The 24786-nt window shown below is 54.9% G+C and overlaps 1 protein-coding gene across 1 annotated transcript; it reads right to left on the bottom strand.

Moving 5' to 3' along the window:
- Nucleotides 1-1971: 1971 nt before the first annotated feature.
- On the bottom strand, nt 1972-24495 carry RGMA (repulsive guidance molecule BMP co-receptor a). The gene is given in 8 exon segments (XM_088537643.1): nt 1972-2649; nt 2651-2898; nt 2901-3066; nt 5043-5131; nt 5134-5319; nt 5322-5552; nt 17454-17569; nt 24462-24495. Coding segments are annotated over 8 exon segments (1344 nt in total). The 5' UTR covers nt 24476-24495; the 3' UTR covers nt 1972-2355.
- Nucleotides 24496-24786: the final 291 nt, after the last annotated feature.

The following is a 24786-nucleotide window of genomic DNA, read 5'->3' as shown; positions in this document are numbered from 1 at the left end:
TTTTGTTTCCAAGTATCAGGTCTTTCTTGGCCACACTTCATCTTTAACCAGAATTGGGTCAAACATAACCAAAATAAAGTGCTTCACTGTTTGCTTCTAAAATAGAGACACCCCAACTACTGTACTACAGCTGACCAGCACTGGAGCGCTCACCTGGAGAGGGGCACAGGGCCGTGAGATAACGATAGACTTTTCTGGGCTGGAAATTAGCCCCAAACCACAGCACAAGATGCCTTAGCATGACAGCCTTTTAGGAAGCAGAGGTCATTTGGGAAGCAGTAACGCATAAAGACACTGCTGCCCGGCTCAGCCCGCTTTGAAGGAGTGCCGGCTCCTCCGAGGGATGCTTTAAAGCCTCGCGGGGTTATCTGGGCGGTAACAGGTTGAGAAGCAAAAGCCTCCTTTTATCCAGCGACAAATTTTGGCTTTCAGAACTTGCATATCCAATTTCTAGGGGAGACAAAAACTTGGCTCTTTATTTAGTAAAGGAAACAAAAAGTCCTGGCCTCAGCTAAGCCATTAGTGCATTGGGAAGCTGCCGTGCTGTGCGGCATTAACCCATCCAGTGCCACGGTCCAGTAGTTGGTCTCCTCAGTGCCTCCAAACTGTGATATCCTTATTTTAAAATCTCCCTAAACAGAATACCTGGGGCATCAGCAAACAAAGCAAGGAGCAAAGTAGTAAACACATCATTTTTTTTTCATTTCTTTCCTTAAACATTTAAAAAACAATTACATCTCTTCATCTGTACAGTCACACAAGATCAATGCCAGGGCTCTATATATTAAAAAGACAATATAAATTACATCCATTGACACAATTTTGCATTTCTCTGCTGCTTTACAAATGGAGCTCTAGAGCTGTTAGGACACACTGAATAGTCACGTTAAGTATTTACATCAGGCTGCCTCTTGGCACCAGTTCAGACTGCCAAATGTCCCCCCTGTTTTGGTGATAGCTTGTCTCGTCATGCCTGGAGACCACCCTGGAGAACAGGAGCTGCCCGCATGGTTTGGGGCCGATTTCGGGGAATTTCCCACTAAGGAAAGGAGGGGAAATCTACAAAGAGGTCTCCAAGATGCAGCCCAATGGTGGTCTCGCTGCTTGTTCAGTGAGTGTTGAGGTGAACCACAGAGGAGCATGGAGAAGAGACAGGCAGCCTACACCGTGGAGGGGGAAGGAGATTACTGATGGTTTCAAGCCAGGGAACAGACATTTGGGAGCTTTTGGGAAAGGGTGGAGTGGGGGGGGGGGGTCCTCTGCTGCATCCAGTCTCCTGGCTGGCTTTCTAACATTGCCCCATTTCAGATTCAAGCCCAGCAGGGCTTAAGGTGCAACTGTCTGAAACGGCGTAGCAAGTCATGCCCCAGGACTAGGAGAGGAGCAGAGACCTAGCAGCAAACAAACAGGGAGCGACGCTCCCGCTCCGGGGCCCGGCTGGCTCGTGGGCTTCCCTTGAGAGCGCGCAGGCCGGGCGCAGGCCCTGCCATAGGCCCCGCCGTTGGCACGGCGCTTGGGAGACATGCGGGTCAGCTCTCCCCACCAGCCAGCCTCCCTGCTGCCAGGTTAAGGGAGCAAAGAGCAAATGGCACAAGGAACTGCTCCAGTGCTGGGCAAAAGTTGAAGAAACCGCTTGAATACTGGCCAGGTTTCTCCTGTCACAACCAGGAGTCCTCGGTGGGTCTGGGTGCAAGCACTAGGCAGCAGGGAATAAAACCTGCTGAGCAAACCAGCTCAGGGAACAGGCTGGAAGAGGAGATGCCCTTCGAACCGCAGTGACCATCAGGACTCGGGGAGTGCGTCCCCTCTGTGACCAGAAGCTGCCTCATGCCCACCGGCCACAGGGCTGGAGAGCCCGGCACCAGCCAAGCACCAAAGGAGCAGGGTCACCCCAAGAGCCGGCTGTGCCAAATGGGCCGCGGAAGGGGCCGCAGCCGCTGCCCCGTCCTGCCTCCTCGTGGGCACAGCGCCCCTAACACAAAGCCACGGTCACAAACGCCAACGTCACAGTCACCACGAGCATTTTCAGTACCACGAGGGAGCACTAAGGGGAGGCCGGGGCTCCCTGACATCCAGACTACTGGGAGGAGGAGGAGGAGAGGGGGAGGTGGGGAAGCGCCGTGTGAGGTATGGTCCAGCAAAAAACTCCTAGCCGGTCCTGGGGACAGCATGTTCCTCCCAGGCAAGAACTGGGAAGGGGAAGGGCTAGCACTGAAGAGAGGTGCTGAGATTTGAGCATAATCCTTTAGCTCCCAGCTGGATCCGCTATCCAACCTCTCACTGTCCAGCACTGCCATCATGTCATCCCTTCCTGCTCCCCTTTCCCCACTCTACAGGGCACGTGGGAGTAAACATCTACAACAACACTGACCACCACCGACTCAGACACAGCAGTGCTGCCCAGAGGGCAAGGAGGGCCCGAGGACGCCGCGAGGGAGCCGCATTGCCAGGGGCCAGGTCCCGTGTCCTTTCATAGAGGTGCAGTTTGTCCTTGTTGGAGTGAAGCATCTTCACATCCTCAAAGGCGTAATAAGCAGCCAGCATGAAGTTGACGTCCCCCGTGGTGAGGAGGTCGAAGACGCAGGACTGGAAGTAGAGGTCCTCTACGGGCAGCTTTTCCCTGCACTTGGCTGTGGCCGTTTCGTACGTTGAAGGCCTCGGGGGCAGCGGGGAGGATGGGCCCCTTCCTACGGGTGCGGCTCTCCGTGGCCTGAGGGGAACGGAAGGTCTGGACATCGATCTGTTGGTTGAGAGGGCAGCCGCGGAGACACAGGTAGAGGCCCTGGTTGTCCCTATCCTCCACGGCGTTCACCACCTCCTCTGGCATGCGCACAGCAAAGGTGAGGTACCGGCCCACCTGCCTCACCACGATGGTGGTGCCAATGTACTTTGCTTGATCTCAATGTGCTGGCCCGAGACCTTCTCAGTGATCTTCAGGCTGTTGGCTCCATGTTTGTCTCCGCCATTCTTGGAGCCGTCAGCAAAGGCAGCGGGCAGCTCGTCCATCTCTGCCTGGTACACTTTCTGGTCCACGCACTCCTGGAAGCTCTTGAAAATGATGGTGAGCTGTGGAGGAGGAAAGAAAGGAACAGAGTTACAACCAGTGCTGAGAACCCAAGCAATATGCAGGGAAGGAGTACGGGAGCGGGACTCCTCAGACCCTTCAGGAGCAGGGCTTTCAGCTGATAGCAGTGGGTTCCTCCCAAGACGTGGCCCCAACTTTTAGGCACCCGAACAAGGTCATCCTGCCTCAGCACAGAAGCAAGGACACCATGCAGGCAAGTTGCATAAAGACAGGATCCAGAAGTAGGATCAAACCTAAGCCTATGGTTTGAATCTGAGCTCTTATCTTGTGGCCTAGGACAAGACCTCTCTTGTGTGAAGTATCATGAATTACCAGCTTGTCATGACATGCCTATGCACATAAGGCTGCCTCGCCTCCAGGGCCTGGCAGCTGGCCAGGAAGATGAGTCCTGACTCTCCTGGGGACTCTTCCTTCTCCATCAGCTCCCATGGCATTTAGAGCTGAAGATCCTGGCCCTTTCCCCTTTCCAGCCTGCTCACAGACAAACAGGGTCTGTTCCTTTAGACCCAAGGAGATGCCAGAGTCTATCTGAATCACTCACACGTGTTTGTTTGCTCCTCATGCTTGTGTGTGGATGCCTCCCTGTGGAGGGATACTAGCAAAGGCTGAGCCCAAGACAATTCCCCACCTACAGCCTAAGTTCAAACTTGTCCTTCTGCTACCTCCTCTGAGGTACAGCCCTGTCTTTTGCTGGAAGTTAAAACAGTAGGTCAGAAACTGTTGTGCAAAACCACGAAGAGCCCCTTGGACCAAGAGGCTCTTCCCCTTTCCGACAGCACATGGTCTTCTAGCCAAAGAATTACCCAGTAATTCTTTACAGAGCTCATGCTGCAGATCCCATGACTAATCCCTCCTCACCACACGCCCACAAAGAGGGAAGAGACTCACATAAGATAGTGATCATCCTGTGATCTAACATGGAAATCCCTGACCCCTGGGATCTTCAGTCCCCCAACCTATCAACCTTGCAAGGCTCCAACAGGATTTAATGCCATTTGGAAGATGCAAAGTTGTTGAGAGCTACCATAAGTATTCCTTAAGGAGGTTATTAGGGACAGGTCAAAACCAAAATGCTTGTTCCACCTTGCACTGAGAAGCTCACAGCTAGAGCTGAATTTGTCCTCGGACCTCAGTAGTGCCAGGATGTTTTGGGGCTCCCTGTTTCACAGCATTTATAGGTAAAATGCAAAACTCCATCAGAAGATGGGCTTGGCAAGGAGGCCCAGCTCCTCACACTGCCCCAGCTGATGTGCATGCCCTGAAGCCAACAGCCATCACTGTCCCTGCGCTGGCAATGTGTAGAACTTGAGGCTTTTCTCCCCACATGTGGCTCTCCAATGCCAAGGTGCAGCAACATCTCCTTTAAACGAGCAGCAACTGCAACAGGCTTCGAGCCATTCCTTGTGTTGGCCTGTTGCACTCTCTTGCCCTCTCTGCTCCAGACAGGGCTCTCCTGCTTTGAAGGACTCAGAGGGCTTCACCCACCGCCCAACAGAGGGGTAGCACAACAGGGGCAGGAAGGGACATGGACAGTGAGATCAGGTGATAGGGGAGACAACAAGTGCAGGTGCCCTCTGGCTCCTACGTATTAAAAAAGGGATATGAGACATGAGACTGGGGTTTGTCCTCCAGAAGTTGCTGCCCTCAGTGCTGGTCTATCTCTTCACAGCTGTCTAGGGCCTCCAGGTCAGGCCTCCACCCCTTTGGCCATGACTGTCCCCTAAACTACACCATCTCAGCCTGCTAGCCATGAAGGGGCCTCAGGAAGAAACACAGGTTGTTTAAAAGGAAAACAAAGCTGAGAGCAGAGGGAGGGGAGAGAGGACAGGTGTCTGAGGCCTAAGGCCACTCACGAATTCAGGGAGGCTCCCACCCCATCTTATCTTCCTCAGGGAGAAGATTATGTTACTTATCTTCCTTCTCCCCTGACCACCTCTGCCCACAGGGCCCCCCTCACCTTGCTCGTCGCGGTGGCTGTGGAGCCAGGCAGCACCGGCGTGTTGGTGACTTGGACGTTCAGGTAGTTATTGTCTATGAGCGGCCAAGCCCTTGCACCTTGCAGGTCTGGAAGCTGTCTGTGAAAGTCCTGAGGTGGGGGTCCCCAAAGAGCCCACAGTGAGTATAGTTCGGGGTGGCCGAGTGCTTGTGAAAGCTCTTCTCGTAGTGGCAGATTTCGGGGCTGTCGGAGCGCTCCTGGCTATCCCCAGGGGGTAACGTCCGGAGCCGGGGCTGGAAGTGGGGCCATCCTTCGAGCAGTTGTGCTGCACCATGAGATCGTCTATGCCATGAACGGCGGAGTGGTAGGCCAGGTCGCCCCTGCACGTGCGGGCCGTGCTGCGGGTGCAGTGCGCGTAGGCGCGCAGCGCCGTGCAGAACTCGGGCACCTCCTCCGTGCCCGGGTGGTGAGAGCCAGAGGTGGCCGCCAGGTATTCAGAGTTGCACTTGAGGATGTTGCATGGAGACGTCACTGTGGGAAGGGAGAGCAGGAGGGAAGAGAAAACACAAGGTGATCAATACTCAGGTCCCCTCTCCTGGCTGGTATCCCCTGCACGTGGGGATCCAGCTTTAGGCCTAGCAAAAAGCTGCATCTTCTTCCTTCAACCCCAGCTCATGACACTGACCCAACCACGTGATGGGGGCTCAGTCACCAGACGTGACCCTCTCACATGACCCAACTCTCATGCATCAAAGCTGAAGTAATCGGCAAGATCTGCCTCACTTTAAGTCCAGAAGGGAAAGAACGCCCAGTCTTTAGATGAATCGTCCGAGGGAAAAGTAGGATGGGGAAGAATGGGATGTATTCATTAGCTGGGATAAGGTAGGGTCATTAGTGGTGGTGGTGGTGGGGGATGCAATGGGGTTTTTAATGCCTTCTGCAGGCTTGACATGCAAAATGTTACCAAAAAAAAAAAAAAAAACCTCAAAACAACAACAAAAACTCCCGTATGAATTACTGTGCACTGTGTTCAGACTGAATTCTACCACGGCAAAAATGTGTGCAGCCTCCCTTTCATCCAAGCAAGCACGAGGAAGCCCAGCCGGGCATTCCGTGATGCGCAGGGTCACGGTGCACATTCCAGCAGGCTCTGTGCCTCGCACAAGCACAGCCGAGAACTTCTCGCAGAGGTGCTGGAAAGCACCTCATCTGGTAGAGCTGATATCCCCAAGGCAGCCCTACACTGCCCCAGCAAATCCCAAAGAAGGTGCAACCCCCAGCTTGGTGACAAGGACTCCACGAGCTTCACCCATCTCTCCGATAGCTGTTTGTTCCCCCTTGTAGAAGCCCTTCTTCCCTCACTACGCTGGCTCGCGACACCTCTGCCCTGACCCACCTTGCACTGCGCCCCCAGCTCTGCACTTCGGACAGCAGCACAGAGATGCAGGTGTCAAATGGACGCATAGGCAAAGAAACCAGCCTCCTGCTCGGCTGCAGCGGTGACAGGTCCGTTGCAAGCCGGAGATGCCTGGATAAGCAAGGAGCCGGCCCCGGGCGCGCTGGGCCCTGCAAGGGCAAGACACTGCACCGGGCAGCCCTGCTGCTCCTGCAAGGGCTTAGCTGTCTCTTGCCAGCATAAATGCCAGACAGAAAGCGCAGGAGTGATACCATGAGCTTGGAAAAATACTGCTTTCTTACAGAGCCTGCTGGGCAGGGCAGGGGTTCTCCGGGGCTCCCCAGGGGCTACCGCACGGCAGGGTTTGCTGTCCCAGCCGGGAAGCTTTCACAAACCGCTTGTCCTGCTTAGGGCCCCAAGCATCCCCCCAGAGATGCACCCCCCACACCAGGCTGCATCCACAGCGCCAAGCTCTCGCTTCAGCTGCCATGCACCTTGTCCAGCCCCGGGGGTGGGCGGACAACCTGCCCACGGAAAGTGCAGGGACCGGAGCCACCCGCGGGAGCTGCCCGGCAGTGAGCGAGCGCCCCTGCCCTTCGCAGCGACCTTGCTCGGGAGCAGGGAGCCGGGAGCGGAGCCAGGTCCGCTTGGGCCGGGGACATCCCTTGCAGGGCCCGTGCTCACGGCCACCTTCCCCAGCGCGCGCTTGCAGAGCGCGGCCACCAGCTCCTCCGGGCCCCGCAGCATGCTGCAAGCTGGAGGAAGGCAAAGAAAATTTGGATACGTGCTTTTATTTTTTTTTCCCACCCCTCAATGTCTGTCCCCCAGGGCAGTGTGGCTTCTCTGGAGCAGACTTGAAAGCAGCTGTGTGAAAGCACATGGCCTTCACGGAGCATCGCGCAGCCGCTGCTCTGCTGCTGCCAGTTTGGAGCCCTGCTGGGTGAACCCGGGCTCACATCACTTAAAATTCATGGGGTTTTCCTTCCTGTCCTCTTAATCAACCCCCTCAGAGAGCTTGGGAACTGGTTGGGCTCAGACACCCAAACGTGACAACAGCAGCAAAAAGAGCCACCATTTCCAGATGCTCTGGTGGTGCCTCTCGCAGGCGGACACGTCTCATTCCTGTCTTGGAGTTTCTTTAGCAGGAGGCTGGCAATGCATTTGTGCCAAAATTATTTCAGATTTGTTTAAAAAGAAAGTTACAAACCCCAGTATTGTTTCAGAGACAACAGTGTGTTTTAGTTTTAAACATTCCCTTGTAGTGCTGGAAACTAAACATAGCCAGTGCTGGAAAATCAGGAAGGGGGAGCGAGACTATAAAACACTAAGCAGTTCTGCTTCAAGACACAGCCTGTCTCCACTCTTTCCAAAAGGAGTGAAGTGCAAATAGGAAACGGTGACAGGTTCTTCACGGTTTTAAATTTCATGTTTAATAAACGCAGATGCTAGCAACAGTGCAGAGAGCATAGGGCTTGTTTTGGCCTGGCAGTGTCCAAATTAAACCTGCAAGAAACTGTGGAAAGCCTTTGTGTTCTTCTTTAACTGGTCGTGAGCCAGAGGTAACTGGATAGCAGGTTTTGGCCCGGTACTTGGGCTCTTTGCTAGGCCTTCTACGTTTGCGAGTCAAGTTTGCAATACTTATTATGCCGTCTGACTCCCTTTCCAGCCCCAGGAGAGTGTGTTTCTACCAAAGACGCGTTGCTCCACAGTGGGCTCCCACTGCAGGTGGCTGGTTTGCAGCAGCAGTGCCTCGTGTCCCACCCTTCTACGTGAGCAATACCAAGGCGAGTGCCCTGTTACGGACCCACGGCAAAGCCGCGTTCGCTGGGGTCAGTCCTCCTTGCTCGGGGAGGGCTATGCACGTTGAGAGGGAGCTGCCCCAATGTGCTCCAGCCGGAGCAGCGCCAGGACTTGGGTCGCATCCGCACGGGGCTATCGCACACCTGCCCCAGCACCGGTAACCCCACCGTAGTGACAAGCCAAGCGCACTGCTGGCGCGGCGCACGCAGGGCTCGGCATGTGGCATCACCGGGGTGGAACACAAGGAAACGCCATCTCACACCCGCTGACGGCAAACTGCACAAGGACAACTCTGCCAAGTCCCCAAGACCCTCCTGCTGGGGGGAGGAAGCCAGGACAGGGGCAAAAGGCCCACGGCTGCCTCTACTGCTGCTGTGTCATACGACTGCGGGTTCAGGCAACGGGATCCTTGCTCGCTTAGTAGTTACACCTCAAACAAAGTTCAAGGGTGCTCCAAGGTTGCACGCCCTGACAGTTGTGTTGTAGGATTTGATATTTTTTAGGAGGAAAAAAAACATGTTGCTCCTTAGGGCAGGTTTCAGGCGCTTGGATCAGGAGATGAATGGCATGGGTCGGGGCAACATGTGCTCCAGACGGAGCGGGCTCCGTGTCCACCTGCTGTGGAGGAAGGTTCTCCCGCTGCCTCCGAGTGACAGCGTTCCTGGTGAGACACCAAAGCACTGTGGAACAACCGCGGGCACGGGCAAGGGCACAGGGACACGGCGGCCTGCGAGCCCCGGGGCTGCATCACCCACCGCCAGCGCTCAACACCGAGCGCGGCCCATGCGGCCAGCGGCGAGCTCATGACTTTATAAGGTACTAACTTAAATTTAAAAAAAAAAGAAAAAGGGATGGCAGGAGAGCCCATCTCTTCCCTTCCCAGGGGGGAGCGTTCTTCTTAAAGATGTTATCGCGCTGCTTTTGGCACGCGGCCCCGTGCCGTTGTGCTCAGGGCCCCATATAAGGCCAGATTTCAAAAGCCAGGTGCCGGGGCGGCCGCACGCGCAGCGCCCGGGTGCGCGCGGGCACACGGGCATGTGCCCTTCCCGGCCGCTCGCCTCACCTTTCCTCCGCTCCGACCCTTTCCGTAGGGTTTGGAAAAACGCCGTGCTCTGCGCTCGCAAGAGGTGCCGTCCCCTCCTGTCCTCTCCCTCACCACGGCCGTGTTTCTGCGCAGGGACCAACCCCGCGTGGGCCTCGCTGGTGCCGGCCGCACCGCTCGGTGCGGCGATTGTGCCCGACCGGGCTCGCGCCAGCCCCTGCGTGACTCACGCGCCAGCCGGGTGGCCCCAATAGGAACCGGCCACGGCACAACGGCTCTGCCGGGCCGGAGGGCCGGGAATCGCGCGGATGGGCGGCAGCCAGGACCCTCTCCCCCTGCTCCTCGACTTCTCCTCTCGGCCCCGCTGGCAGCGGCTTCGGCGCCACAGCACACGCGCATCTGTACCCGCGCCAGGGGACGATGTTTATTCAATTTCACGTAATCTATTTTCCATCTCCTCACAATGGATCTGTTTTCGAGCATGGATGACTTAGCACGGCAACAAAAACCTCTCACAGCCCAGGGCCAGCCTGTCCTCTGGGGAATGAGCCGGGGCCTGGGTGCCACCAGCACCCTTGTCCATAGGCAACAGCCCTTCGCCCCGGGGATACCCCACGATCTCTCACTGGCGGCTTCACTGCTACCTAGTCTAAGCACCCCCAGCCTCCTCGTCTTCACCTTCCTCCTTCAAGCAACCTTGGGTCCCAGCACAGCATGGACAGACCTAAGAGAGGGACACAGAGAGTCATGGTGTGTCGCAGCAGCCGCCCTGCACTGATTTCTGGAGACCAACAGTTTGGGAAAGCTTAAGACCAGAAGAAAAACATTAATTTTGCCGGGTCGATAGACCCTTAGTGACCTGTGCTTGTTAAGTGTCTGTTCTAGCAGGACGGCTCACACTGGAAAGTCACCAACCACTTCCTCCAGGTTGGAGGGCTTATCGCCTGCACCAAACGTGGGCCTGCAATCTGACAGGGGTTTTATCTGACTCACTGCAAGGGCATAAAAAGAACCAGTGATTTTCTCCAAAGCAGTAAAAAAGTCCGTTAGTAACCAGTGTGTTTCCCTCAAAGATATTTACACACTGCAATCAAGTCACTTGTCAATCCTTTAGATAAGCTAAACGGTTTGCACTTTTAAGTCCTCACTGGAAGGTGTTTGCCCAGCCCTACAATCAATACTGCTGCCTTCCTGCCCCCACTTCAGGTTTTCAGCCTCCTTTGCAAAGCCCGGGCAGCACTGGTCGCCCTGCTCGCTGCCAACCTGCTCTTTGCTGTAACGCAACAACCTTCTCAACAGCTTCTGGCCTACATTGGGCCCTGGGCTCCATCTCTCATGGGCAGCCCTTGCCGACCCACTGGCTCACGTGTTCGTTAGCTCTGCATTTTATCAGCACTAATTTCCCCAAGGGACTAAGTTCACCAAGTTTACTCCCATTGCCCATGAAACCTCTCGCAAAACATCGCCACTGGACAGTCCTTTGTGGCCATGCGTCAGTCACCACCTTCTCAGCCCTTCTGCACACTCACACCCCTGGTACCCAAACGCTTTTTCATTACGTGCCGTTAAATTGAATGGTCAAACGTATTACATGAGCGCATTGAGCTTTTACAGCCAAAAGGCTAACCTCAAATAATGAAATCAGCTCTGTGTGACGAGACTTACTTTTCAGCTATGTTGATTGCTTTTAATTATATACTACTAGCCTTTTAATTCCTTATCAGTGCACCCTATTTTTCTCCGCACTGGCGTCAGGTTACCTGGATTACTCTTACCCCAATCTTGCTCTTTCAGAAAACTAGCACAGAATCAACAGTTCCTCTGTTCCTCTGTAATTTCTCTAGTAATAAGAATTACTGGAAATTAGTTTCAGTAAGCCAAAGCTCCCTTCAGCCAATTCTTTTAAGACTCTTGGGTGCATGTTAACCAGACTTGTTAATTTTAAAATGTTCACTACTAAAAGATGTTGTTTAATATCCTCTTGGTTACTAGCGGGCTGGAAAGTATTTCATCACCCACATGTGATGCAAATACATCATCCTGTGTCTTTCCAAATATATGGATTGAAGTGTAGATGTGCGAGTCTTAACACACGCAGTAAAAGATTTTTTTCTGAGAACCCAGTAAAATGTAATTACCTTTGGCCTCAGATCTGAGCACCTAGACTTAGGCCCCTAAACACATATTTATTTAAGTAATCTAAATAAACATATTTATGCTCACACCTCAATAGGAAAGACACGATTCTCCAAGGCGCTAAATACCAGCAACTTCAACCAACTTTAAGGAAATTAGGGCTGTTCAGCCCCTGGGTCACCAGTAGTGCAAGAGCGAGTGGAAAAAGAGTTAAAACTCACATTGCTCCCTGCAAAATTCCCTGATGGGATCCATTCCACCAGGATTGTCAGGAGTCCGGAGCAGAAATGGAGTGGATTAGCTACCTGAACCCTGTGCACCAACCCCGTCCCCTCCAGCACCGCTCTGCAGCGATGCCCGTCGCAGCGGGGAAGTTGAGACGAGCAAAGCGGCGGCAGCGGCAGGAAGCGGCAGCAGGGGAGGCAGCGCTCGCGCGTGGGCACACGCGCTCCGCACACGGGAGGGAAGAGCTGGCCCAAACACGGAGCAGCCCAGAACAACGCGCTGCGTGAACACCTGCGCGGCGCGGGCACCGCGCGGCACGGCTGGCCGGACGCGCACCGCGGCCTCGCTCAGGGCCAGCGTGGCCTGGGCCAAGCGGCCGCTGGGCCACGCTGCAGGGAGCAACGAGCCGCTGAGCGCCGCTCCTGCGGGGCCGTCCCATCGGCGCGGCGGGACGGGATGGCACGGGACAGCCCGGAGCGCGGCCGGCTCCTGCGGCAGGAGGAGGCCCAGGGAACCATGCGGCGAGGGAGAGCCCAGTGGCCGTCTGACCCGGGCGGCGTGAAAGGATTTGTGCAGCGCGGCAAAGCTGGGCTCCTCCGGGGACCTCCTTTGAACTGTTAATCAAGCACGATCTTGCAGAATAATAGCCTGATTATTATTGCCTTGTTTGCATAACAAAGAGGCCCAATAAAACTGATTTGACTGGGCTCAGAGGGGGTGTGAAAGAGCAGCCCTGAGAAAAGAGCTGCAGGAATGCAGCGAACTGCTCCAAAGCCTCAACCCAGGAAGAAAGACAATGCAATTTGCCATCAAGAAAAGCCCAATAGACCAATAAATTACCCATGTGCAAAGGGATTAGATCAGGTTTCAGTTGCACTGAAGTGGGGGAAGGAGGACGGGAGGAGGGAACTGAAGGGGAAAAACAAACCTGCCTCTCTTAAAGCGCTGGGGCTCCTATTTTGCAAGGGCGTGTGAGGAGAGGTTTGCTCCGACAGGGCCGCCCTCCATCCCCTGGGCTGGATTTTGCACTCTTCTACTGGCAAACGCAGCAGACGCATTAAGCACAGGAGAAGGGCAGGCTGGTTGGGTTACTCTACATGCACGGTGGTGCCTGTCTGAGCACTCACTTGAGTCTGTGCAGTCTCTCTCCATTAACCCAGTCCTTGGCCCGCTCGGGAGGCGGCTGCGGAAAGGCTTTCTCCAGTTTCCTTATGTCAAAAGAGGGACACAGAGGGAGCTTTCCCTTTTCAACCTGCCCTGATCACTAAAGCACCTGGAGGACCTGCCAGGGACAAGCCCCCTTTGTCCTCCTTGCTGAGAGGTGGGACGCGGCAGAAGAGTCTGGTCACTTAGTCGGCTTTTGGCCTCTGCAATCAGCTTTCCGTGGGCCCAGCGTGCTCTGCAGGGTTGCCCGTGTCTCCTTGCAACCGTCCCGGCCTAGGGAAGCGGTGCTGGGATTGCTGCTCCAGGCTCACCAGAGCTGGGCTGAGCGACGATGGCGCTCTGAGCCCAAGCCGCTGGAGCCACTGCTTGGAGAACAGCAGTTGACACTTGGGGAGTTTGGAAAGCCAGCGAGATACTCAGGGCATTTGCACCCAAAGCAGCAACGGGAATTTCTGACTGACCCCAACTTTGCTCTGAAAACCGCCGACCCCGGCGCTGCACGAGGCTGCCGCGGTCAGTGCCCGGCACAGCCTCCAGCAAGGCTGGGGTTGGCAGGCCCGGCTTTCCAGTGGAGACATCCCGCTTTCCGCAGCACAGCCTTTTTCCCAGCCCGCCTTTGCGGAGTGTTTGAAGGCTCAACTCGCCACCCACCACAGCCCCGGGGCCCCTCCAGGTGCGGCAGCAGGTCCCGCTCCCTCCTCCTCCTCCTCCTGGCCGGGCCGAGGCAGGCAGCAGTGAGGGAAAAGTGCTTTCTGCTTACAGGTGTGTATTCCCTCTAGGAATAATCATCCCAACCGTGCGCTTGTGAAATTGCAGCCCTTCAAACACCGAGCTAAATGAGACACAAAATGAGGAGATGGAGAAACGCCCGGAGCACATAAATCTGGATGAGGCAAATTTATACAATTAAACGCCTGCCAAAAAAAGTTGCGGCATCTCCATCGGAGGCGTTGATGTGAGCGCGGGGCGGGGGAGCGGCGCTGCCGGGGGCTGGCGCAGGCGCACGCAGACCCCGCGCCCTCCGGCCTGGCCCTTTGGGGACCCCCCGCTGGGCTCGTGACGGACAGCGGCCCTTGCCCTGGGCGCTGAGCCCGCCACAGAGCCCTGCTCTGCACGTGCACCCCGCAGCCACCCACCCCGCTCCCCTGGCTCCAGCGGTGATACTTGTCCCTCTGTCAAAGCCACAGACTTTCACATGTTTATTTCTAAATGCATCGCATTGCTTGGGCCCCTGGGCTCGAGTTTTAGTTTTGAGAGAATTTTAGTTCTAAGCTCCGCAGCCTCATCCATCCCTGCAAGCTCAGTGCTCTCTGATCCCCGTGAGCAAGCGAAGCGCAGGGGCTGCGTCTGCCCTGGGGACACCCCGCCACACGTCCCTGTCACCTTGGAAAGGGCTGGCTGGAATGCGTCACACGGCCGGAAAAAAGGAAGTGGGTGAGAAAACCAAAACGCCCTTGAGCATCATTAGGGGCTTTGGGGACCAAAGTCAACAGCTGGGTGGAAAAGACAGGAAACCGAGGTAGGAGGAAACATCTGGGACTCCAGGGAAGCTTGGGGCTCTGTCTGACCCCTGGAACTCCCCATATGTGCCGGGAGAGCTTTCCTTGCCTGGAATTAAATGGCAAAGCTCCCCTCTGCTCCTCTACAGTGGAAAGACAGGACTCCACAACCCTGCTGACCATCCACCCGCCCTTGGAAGGCCCCGCTGCTCCACATGGGCAAGGGCTGCCCGTGCGCAGCACCGAGAGCCCCATGACTTCATCCCAGGGCTGGCATCTGCTCTCGCCGTTGAGCCTAATTCAATTCTGCCCCTTGCTGCAGGAATCGCAGCTGGTGGGGCCGTGATTTAGTGAGCCGGGCTGCGCTGCAGTGCAAAGCAATCTGCGGGCTGCGATCGAACGCCCGCTCCGTCTGAGAGCTCGGGGGAGGGAAATAAATATCCCGGAGATGGGAGCTCTTCTTGCAAGGCCAAACGCAGGTTGCAGAGGCTTCTGGAGGCCTGCAGAAGGGCTGCCCTCCGGAGCGCCCTCCTGGGACCCTGCCCATTAAGGAGCCGGAGGAGACACCACAGAACTCCTCGTGGCCACGAACGGAGCTGTGGAGGCAGCGGTTGGGGTGAAGCCCCGCACGGCCCCCGCGTTAGGACGGTGCTGGGGCTGCCCTGTGGGCGCTGGTACCAGTGCGGCCGGAAATCCGCATCCGTTCCAATCCAGAAACCCGGATGCTGGCATTGCAAACCCCACTGCTAGGAACCAAGGGCCTGCAACCTGGAGAAGGCAATTTCGAGGGGGAAAATGCAACACGTGCCCCCATCCACACTAAAAGCCGCACCTCCTCGTAGCCCCTCATGGTCTCGCTGGCAGTGACCAGAACGGCCTCTTCCAAGAGCCTGGCTTCACATGGACAGCAAACCAGGGCAGCCAAAGTATTTCCAGGTTGAATCCTGCCTCCTTCCCTGTCTGAGTAACAGCTGGTGCCCCAGCCATCCCCCCTCGCTGCCACCTTGCCCCATGTTCCCCCAGCACTGGAAACGCTGCTGATTTGAGCATTCGGAAGGCGTTTCAAGAACCTCCAAGCGCCTCTTCCCCACATTGGCTCAGTGCTGGGCTCACGTCCCTCCCTGCTGCCGAGACAGGGGCCATTCCCCACTCAATCCCATGCAGCTCCAGAGGGATGGATCCTTCCCCAGAATAAACCCCAGAGCCAGGACTGGGTGGAAAACGCCACTCTTTGGAAACAGACGCATCTGAAACAGGGCTGCAACAGCACAGGAGAGCCGGGAAAGCCATAGCGCAGCAGCAGCCGTAGGGAGGGAGCAAGCCTGAAATCCTAGGGAATGCACCAAGGGTTCTCCATTGCTGGTTGGGTACAGAGGGATCTGCAGGACAACGGAGACAGCCAGCACCCTGGCACAGCAGTGTCCAACCCACGAGCAGCAGCGGGAGCAGCCACCAGCCCCACCAGCTCCAATGGGGACTGTCCCAGTGCCCTGCTCTGCCCACGGCTGCTTCCCGCACCGCAAGCACGACGGGGCACGGCCGGCCGGGCCTCGAAGGTGTCGATGTGGCGGAAAAGCAGCGCGAGAGGGAACCAGCCCCAGGGCACGTGCATGGAGGGGACGAAGCAAATCAACCCGTCGGGGTTCAGGTCCGCGAGCCGAGCGGCCCCCACGGGGAGCCCGGGCTCCGCTGGCACCCGCTCCCTCCCGCTGCCTCCGGATCACCTCGTTTTGCCAGTTCTTTGCACCTTATTTGACTGCTGAAGGCAGAGCCAGACAAAAGCAGCCAACCAGGTCCCATATCAAGTTCTTTCTTGCACCGTAAATCTCCGTGCCTCAACGCTTCAACGCAAACGCTCCGTACGGGGAGTTAAGCAACATGTACTGGGTCGGAGCAAGGAAAGAAAAACCCACGAGCACAAGTGGGTTTCTCTGCACACAGCCTGGCCCGGTGCTGAGCAATCCCCGCAGCACCTCAGTGTGAGCAGCACCAAAAAGGCCCGGGGGGAGGGAAGGGGCACGGCCTTATTTATTTATTTATCTATTTACTGCATGTGTGTGCAAGACAGCTTCACCTACGTTTATGCAAAAGAAATGCAGAGGCGATTAAAAAAAAATAAAGGGCAAGTTTTACAAAAGAGGTAAATCACAAGACTTCAGCGTTAGGGCTTTTCTTTTGCCCTCCTGCTTTTTCCCTCTTTTTTTTTTTTTTTCCCCCTCCAAATGAAAAAAAAAAAAAAGAGGTAAAGAAACTGGAGAGTTTTGGAAGGAACAAATCCGCCTCTGTGGACTCGGTTTCCCCTCCCCCAACAAAAACAAGCACTCAGGGCTTGAAGGAATTTGCAGGCAGAGATCTGCCAAAAACATTGTGAAAAACTATGGGGGATTCATTGGAAACAGATGGCGTTTTCAGCTGTAATTCTGAAATTCTCTCCTTTTCTGACACAATACAAACAAACCGGCCATAGGACGGCGGGGAGGGGGGGCGAGCCGGGGGGGGGACCATAAATGTTGGGGGCAGCGACGCGGGGGCGCGGGCAGGGGGCAGAGGGACGGGGCTTTGCCGGCGCTCCGATGCCCGCAGCACCATTTGGTTGCCATCCAGCCATTTGCTTATCCCCTCCTGACAGCGGAGCATCTCCCAGCCCGGCTCGTGCGAGCGCCGCGACTGAACAACGGTGCGAGGAAAAAGGGGAAAAAAAAGGAGGAAAAGGGAAAATAAAGGGAAAAAAAAAAAAAAGACGGGGGAGGACCACAGCGAAAGCTGTCGGAGCGCGGGCGTGCGGCGGCCCTCGGCCACCCCGACCCCCCGGGCGACACCGCGGCCCCCACGCGCGACACCGGCTGCGCGGCCCCCGCGTCCCCCCGCGGGCACCGGGCAAGGCGGCCGCGCGGAACCTGCTCGGGCTGCTCAGAGGGGCTTCGCGCCCGCCCCGGCTGCGCCCCGGGACACAAAGACGACGGGGCCAGCGCAGCCCCGCCGGCATCCCCAGGGTAGGGGGGACACGCAAACCAGCCCCCTCCTCGCTTGTTTTAAACATGTGGCGAGCTGCTGCAGAGAGAGCGAGAGAGAAAGAGGCCCACGGACAGGGGTAGCAGATCCGAGGGCTGCGAGAAATACAGGGAGGCGGGGAGAAAATAAAATCTTCAAAACAAGAGGCTGTTCCTTACCTGAAGGGGAGATGCAGAGAAAGACAGGGAGGATTTGGAAAAGTCCCAGGGCTGTGGATCCTGCCCCTCTCCCCATACCCATCCATCCAGCTCGAGCTTTAACCACTATCCTCTCCCTGGAAGAAGAGTTTAAAAAAAAAAAAAAAAAGAAAGAAAAAAAAAAGGAGAAGGGAAGAGAGGAAGAGAGAAAACAAAAGAAAAAAAATAAATCAATTGAAAGGAAGAAGGAAAAAAAACCTCAGAAGCCGCGCGTGGCTGCGCGGAGCGCCGCGCTGCGCAGGGCAGGGACAGGCGGCCCCGGCTGCCGGGCTCGGTGGCCTCTGCACTGCCGGATTACACGGACGTCTCCTCCTCCTCCTCGCCTTCCCCTCCCATTGCAAAACAGCCCCAACCATCAATCATCCCGGCCACCTTCCAATGCCGACGTGCTCCGCGGGCGCCTCCTCCTCCTCGCGGCTCCCGCCCCCGGGGCCGCCCCGCCGCTCTCACCGCCCCCCCGGGGCCGGTGCAGGCAGGACCCCCGTGGGAAGAGGGGACCCGCGTGGGAAGAGGGGACCCCCGTGGGAAGAGGGGACTCCCGTGGGAAGGAAGGGGCGATCCCCGTGGAAAGGGGCGATCCCCGTGGGAAGAGGGGACCGCGGCTCTCGCTGCGCTCGCTCGGCACGGCGGGGTCCCTCCTCAGCGGTGGGAGCTCAGGGTGGGATCTAACGGGCTTGTCTCCCCCCGTGGGGCAAAGGGATCACGGCCTCTCCACCAGCCGGGGGCACTGGGGCAGGAGGACTTCGGAGAGCTGGGGCAGGAGCTCCTGGCACCGGGCCCGGGCTCTGCCTGCCGCCTCCTGCGGCGACGAGCTCCCTGCTCCATGCAGGCTGCGCGCGTTTCCCAACCCACTCCAGGTCATTCCCGCACACCTGCGCTGGCTGCCCTGGAATAAGCCCGGATGACTCAGAGGCAGCAGCTCCCATAGACAGGAATCACTAGACCTACAGACAGGAACGACTGGAGACCACTGAATCCAGCTGCTTGCCCGCTGAAGGACCAGCAGCACCTAGGGCTCTTTAAAACGTCCCTTAAAGGAGGATTTAGTCACCATGAACTAAGACAACTTCATTTTCAAGTGCCCATGGGTATAATATGCTTTAATTAATGTGCTTTAACTTCCCTGTTTTAGATCATTAGCCCTCCTTTGATTCAGGGCCCTCCTGCCATCCTGATGTTTCATCTCCTCCCTCTTGGGGATCTTATATAGAGAATGAAAAAGATGCTTTTTTTTTTTTTATCCCAGCCGTTCTCCCAGCTCTGTAATTGCTCTTTAGCAAAGGGTCTTTTCTCCTACATCTTAGGAGATGTTCCTTGCCTCGGCCTCCAGTTGCCCTTGGAAATTCTCGGTTCTTCCCCCTCACTAACACCCTTACGGATATTTTTTGAAGGGATGCTAACTTAAAGTCTCCAAGAAGCTACTGTGATCTCCTCCTTGTGATGGATTGACTCTGTGATCCAGCTACAACAGACTCCTCGTGGAGGATGAGGTAAGGAAGATGAGATGGGCATGAATATCTGAGAGGGTATCTCAGGTCTGGTATCACTGCTCTGGTTCTCCTTGTGGGGTTTGAGCCCCCTTTGCCTCCAAATGGCAGCGCACCAGGGTTTTGTCCAGGCTGGAATTAAAATGAAGCTTTTCCACATGGGATCCATATGGGATGCAAAGTATTTGGAGCCTTGTGTGCTTGACGGGCGCTGTGTCTCGGTGCCGATCCCCCTGCAGTCAGAGGATGTCCAGTAAAGCCAGTCTTGCTGCGGCAGAGCTGCCAGCCGGGGCAGAGCCGGGCGGGAGATGAAAGCTGCCAGGCGGGATCCAGACCTGCAGCGAGGGCCGCGTGGGAGGAACGCCTACCCCGAGCTCCTCTTCGTGGGGGATGTCAAACAGGGGCAAGAATGTCCAACCCTGCCAGCTGTGCTACCACCCAAGAAGAGCTCCTCGCTCATGGGACGTGTGGGCAGAGCTGGAAGGAGCCTGGCGGGGAGGGAGCGGACCAGGAGCTGGGAAGAGTCTTGGCAGGGGAAAGGGCTTGTAGCCCCCCGAACCCTCCTCTTGCTCTCACCTTTCTGCAGCGTGAGCTTTGCTTTCACTTCAGAGACAAATATCTCACTTCGGCCGTTTCCTGGGCTGATGACATGCAGCATGATCTGTTTATTTTTTAACTTGCTTAACGGTGGAATTACTAACTTTTAAAAGGCAGGTGCTAAATAGCTGCTGTAAGGCTGGTTTGATTGCTCAACCTAAAGCTCCACTTGGGCATTGCTGTGTGGTGGCAAACTTGCACATTCCGATGTGAGACTGGAATCCAGTTAAAGATTCTTTTTTATTATTATTTTCTTTCCCCTGAAAAAAAAAAAGACCCTTGGGAAGCTTCTGCCTTTGCTTTAGGGAAATCTGTGCTGCCATAAGGCAACAATCTGATGACACTGGCTCTAGTTCGTAAAAATTTCTCCTCAGTTTTGCTCCGTTGCATCATGCATTGCAAATGGGACTGCTGTTCTTGGCACTGATCAAAGCAGAGGATTTCGCTGGAGAAAACAACAGATGTGTCCAAACTGTAACGGCGGAGCAGGAAAAGGCCCCAAATAAGGTGTGTTTCTGAAACCCTGCTCCCCATTCCACATTTTACAAATCACCTTCGCTTTTCTGTGAATTAGCTGAATCGAAGACCTGGAGTATCGAATCACCCCAGACTTCAGGATCTCTGCTTGGCCTGTGGGAGATGTCCAGGCTGTGAAATGTGGAACGAAGTGAAGTGGTGGCTGCTTTTCCCCTTGTTTTTTCCCTCCTTTTAGGCAGTGCCTTTCAGCACGAAGGAGCCTGAGGCTCTTTGCAAGCAGCCCTGCAAAAGCACCCGCCACCCCGTGCAGACACCTCGGCGGGGACGCGCAGGGGCAAAGGCACCGCCGCCATCCGCTGCACATTGATCCTCCTCTTGGAAGTCCTTACGGAAGGGCCCTGTGCTCCTGGGTTTCCAGGTGCCCAATAAGCAGAAATCGGGCAGTGTTCACCGATGCGATTCTCCAAGGTATTTGCGGGATGAGCAGAAAGGGCACAGTTCCCGGAGGAAATTCAACAGGGAGCAGTTGTCTGAACTTTACTTTTCTGAATATTTGCCAGCACCCGGTGTCACATCGTGCATGGCTGTGGGCTTCAGTGAGGCCAGTGAATGTATCTAATTTGAACCGTACTGTTTAGAGATGATACCTTCCCTTACAGCCTCCCTAATGGAATTTATTCAGTACCTATAATTATAAGGCTAAAATAGTAAATACAGGTATTTATGAGGACTGTAACTAGCAGTTAGAGGAACTCCAAGGTCTACTCCTGACTCTCCCATGAACTTTCTGCCTGGCGACTCTTCATGCAGCTACCTCCACACATCTCGAGAAAGCAACTTTGCCTTCTCTGCCTCAGTGTCCCCACAGTAAAAAGAATGAGGCAGCGCCCATCTGCCATGCAGCGGGGTAGGGAATTTAGTTAAGGCATGTTTGCAAAGCCCTGTATGATATTTAGAAACGTTTATGAGGGCAAAACTGCCTTCCCGCATAAGGCATGGCCAAGAGCACCTTGGCTTTTCTGGATGGAGGATCAGCCTTGAAGAGCAACTCTGGAGTGAATGCAGCAATCAATGCACAGTGCTGCTTCAGCTCATAAAATGCCATTTAACATGGGACTGCTGTTGTTACTGATGGAGCTTGAAAATATAATCACTGTTCCACAGACACCAGAAGATGCCTGTGAAACCCAGAGTTTAGGTGCTGGTGCAAAACCAGTTAAGGTGAGAGAGGCTGTGTCTACCACCTGTCCTGATTCACTTTGCGCTACAGAGTTTCCACCAGTGAATAATCTTGGTGCCTGTTTTTAATATTCTGAATACTAGAAGTCAGAAAAAAAGTAGTCTGCTTGCTGAGCCTAGTTCAAAACTGGTTAGAAAACACCAAGCAGCACACTGGATCTCAGATTAGCAGATATTTGCTCCTTGTTGTTGACATTGCTCATTCTGCTGTTTTGCTTAGCTGTTGTGTCCAGCTATAAATCTGATGAGCGATCACCGCTGTATGTCCAAGCAAAGCCTAACAAAAGCAGGTCCTGCCAAAGCTGTCCTGCTAAAACGAAGAACTGATTTTAGCAGTGGTCATCTGTATTTGATGCTCCTCAGGAAGGAGAGTTTAGATGAACCAGCCCGGCCAGATTAATGGTGATTACCAGTGCAGGAGGATAATCTTGAAATGTGCTGCAATGATTTATATTAGTGTTTGGTTTAAACAGGAAAAAGCAGACCACTCCTTAAAGAAGGAAGAAAGGAAAAACACTTGCTGTTTGGAGTAGAAAACTCTAGATTATTCTCACGGGAGGTCTGACAAGGGATTCCAAAATGCTCATGGAAGAAAACACCTGTGATCTGACAGATTCCTGTGTTAAAGAAAAAACTTCTTAAAAAGAAGAAAAAAATCGCTCATCTTTCTGCAGGAACAGCCGCACCTCACGTCCATGATGGTGGAAAACATTGTAGCTCATTTTAAAGACCTTCCTTTTACTCATCATTGAATTGTCTACTATTTTGCAGTTTTCCCTGCTGATAGCACGAGCAGAAACTCTCCCGTAGCTGTCAGATACCAGCTTTATGCTCCTGCATGCTGTTGTGTGCCTTAAAGTTACTCAGTAAGTGTCTAAAAAAGCTTCCCTACCAGCCTGTCTTCTTCCACAGCACAGCCTGGATAGAGAAAGTGTCTGTTAGGGTCCTCTTTAGTGCCCTAGGTAATGTTTGCAGTAACCTAACGGGGCAGGGGAGGTGAGGACATGGAGTGGCTTTGGAGGCAGAGCCACTGCTGTGCAGCAAAGTGCGGGGAAGCTGGCCCAGTGCTGCACGAAAGGAACTTGCCCACAGCTGCCTCTGTGAACATTAGACTTGCCAACCTGGCTATTTGAAGAGAGGCCATTGCGTCGAAGGGATAATAAAATACGGCTTTGTAACAGCAATAAAAAAAAAAAAAAAAAGAAGAAGAAGAAAAAGCTTTCTTGGCCTGTAACTTTCCCTCCGCGGAGAGTGATTGATAAAAGCTTTCCCAAATGAAGCCGCTGTTGGCAGCTCTGCTTTGGGTTCTCTCTTTATGGTGCCCGCTCCCAACGGTTGGCCACAAAGGTCACACCGAAATGCTCAAAAACAGCCAGGTTGAACAAGGGGCAAGGAAGATGGGATGTTGGAAACCTCCAGTCTCAGCAAGCAGAACAAGCAGGGATCTTTTCAGAGAAATAGAGTTTATCGCATCAGCTTTTTTGGCTGGTGGCACTCACTGCTCTCCCCATTTCGCTTGCTCGTGATGCCTGGTGGAGGCAGCTCAGCTCTCGTGTGAGGGAGTTCGTAGCCATCCTTGTCCTGCAGCTCAGAGGAATGGCTGGGCCTCCTCTTACAGGGATCCGCTCTCTGCAAGGGGCTGTCGTCTTGGCGCGATCTCCTCTTAGCAGTAAGTACCAAGCAACATCTCCTTGGTGTATCATCTTTCTTTCTAAAAACCACGTGGGCTGAGAGGTGCCCAAGAGCATGTCTGAGTGGCCAGAGGCCAGCTCAGGAGAAAGGACAGATAAATCCAACCTGCCAGAAACTAAACAGCGCAAAAGAATCACAGAGATGGGTATGTTTATCAGTAGAGACAGAAACCAGTTTGTGTAGCGAGACAGGAGGGCAATCTTACTCCTTCTCTGCTGCTTTTAAAAACTGCTTGTGTCTTGGGAAAGTGCAAACATAGCTGCCTAATTCTCCCCGTCTCCAACCCAACAGGTCAGCTAAGGACATCTCTGGGCTCTCCTCATTTAAAGGTAACAGGGCTCTGCCGAAAACTGCAGGGGGAGGATGGGGAGTAACAGCAAGGGTTTGCAAATCTGGATCTTGAGCACAGGAAGGAAGAGGGGCTTGAAAGATCCTTAAGGCAAAAGCTCTCTGCATGCCTACCTCCTTGCCCTTGTGTCAATTCCTGACAGAAATATAATCCATCACAGGACACCTTTCCTGTCCTCTCAGTGACAAAACACTAAGGACCCTGACAGCACCATCAGGCGACTTTAAACGTTTTTCTGAATATCTCCTAGGACTGATACATTCCTTCTTATGAGGAAAAGCAATAGCAAAAAATCCTGACTCCGTCGCGGCTGTGGGTATTTCAGCAACTGACCCTGGGCTGCAGTAGGTGTTTCTGCACATCCAGCCGGACACATGTGCTTCCTGCCCGGATAAAGCGCAGCTCGGGGCAATCCTTCCCGCTGGGTGGTGCTGTTATCCCTAAACCATTTGCAAAAGTATCCAATTTATAAAATAAATGCAACCCAACGCCGCCTTAAACCACATGACATAACAGCAGCTCGCAAGCTCTCATTAAAATCTCAATTTGGGGAAATTGATTCTACCTCTGAGCAATTGCGATGCAATTACTCCAACAGGCAGCAATCAAGAATCACATCAAAACAACACCAAACTTTCATCTCCTGCCTCCCAACCACCACCACAACAAAAAGCACCTGTCTTGCGAACACAACCCGGTTTCCTTAAACGCATCGGATATTTGGGCCCCTGAGTGGCATCAAGCCTTGACAGGCGCTGGTGCCTCTGCAGTGTCTTGACTCGGGGCGATGTTCTGCTGCTTTGCACCGCTGCCTCCATCATCATTACTATTATTATTGTTATTATTATTTCCCTTGCTGGGGTTGAGGGAGCTGGTTCGCTGGGAGGAAGGGAACAAATCCGTGTCCCTCCCCGAGCCCTGCGGCTCCCTGCGCTCCCTGCACACCTCGGGTCACCGAGACCCCCGTCCCCAGCTCCTCTGGGCCTCCCGGTTTTGGGGACACCCTGGCCATGCCCGCGGCGCCCCGTGTCACGCCGAGGGGAAGGGCGCAGCGTGGGGGGTTATTTACATTTATTTATATGTATGTTTCCCTCCTGCCCGGGGGGAGGCCGCGGTAGCCCCGCTTACCTTAGCGGCCGCATCAGCGTGGCCAGCCCGCGATGGGGGGGCTGCGGGCGGCTGCTCGTCCGGCGGGGTGAGCGGGAGGGAAAAAGAATAAAGAAAAATAAATAAAAAGGAGCGAAAGGAGGTGGCTGGTTGCGGGGGGGCGCGCGGCGGCCCCCCCGGCCCTGCGCAGGGCGCGGTGCAGCGCGGCCTCGCTCAGCGGGACGCGGGGAGCCGCATCGCCCGCCCGCAGCGTGTGAGAGGCGGCGGCGGCGATAGCGCCAGATAGGGAGGTCCCCTCCTCCCTCCCTCCTTCCTTCCCTCCCGCCTTCCCTCCCGCATCCCTCCC

This window comes from Tinamus guttatus, unplaced genomic scaffold (genome assembly GCF_059628265.1).
Source record: "Tinamus guttatus ecotype Peru unplaced genomic scaffold, ASM5962826v1 Tinamus_guttatus_pri_ptg000004l, whole genome shotgun sequence".
Taxonomy (NCBI): domain Eukaryota; kingdom Metazoa; phylum Chordata; class Aves; order Tinamiformes; family Tinamidae; genus Tinamus; species Tinamus guttatus.
Note: the sequence above shows the minus strand (reverse complement) of the source record. Positions and strands in the feature narration are given on the sequence as shown.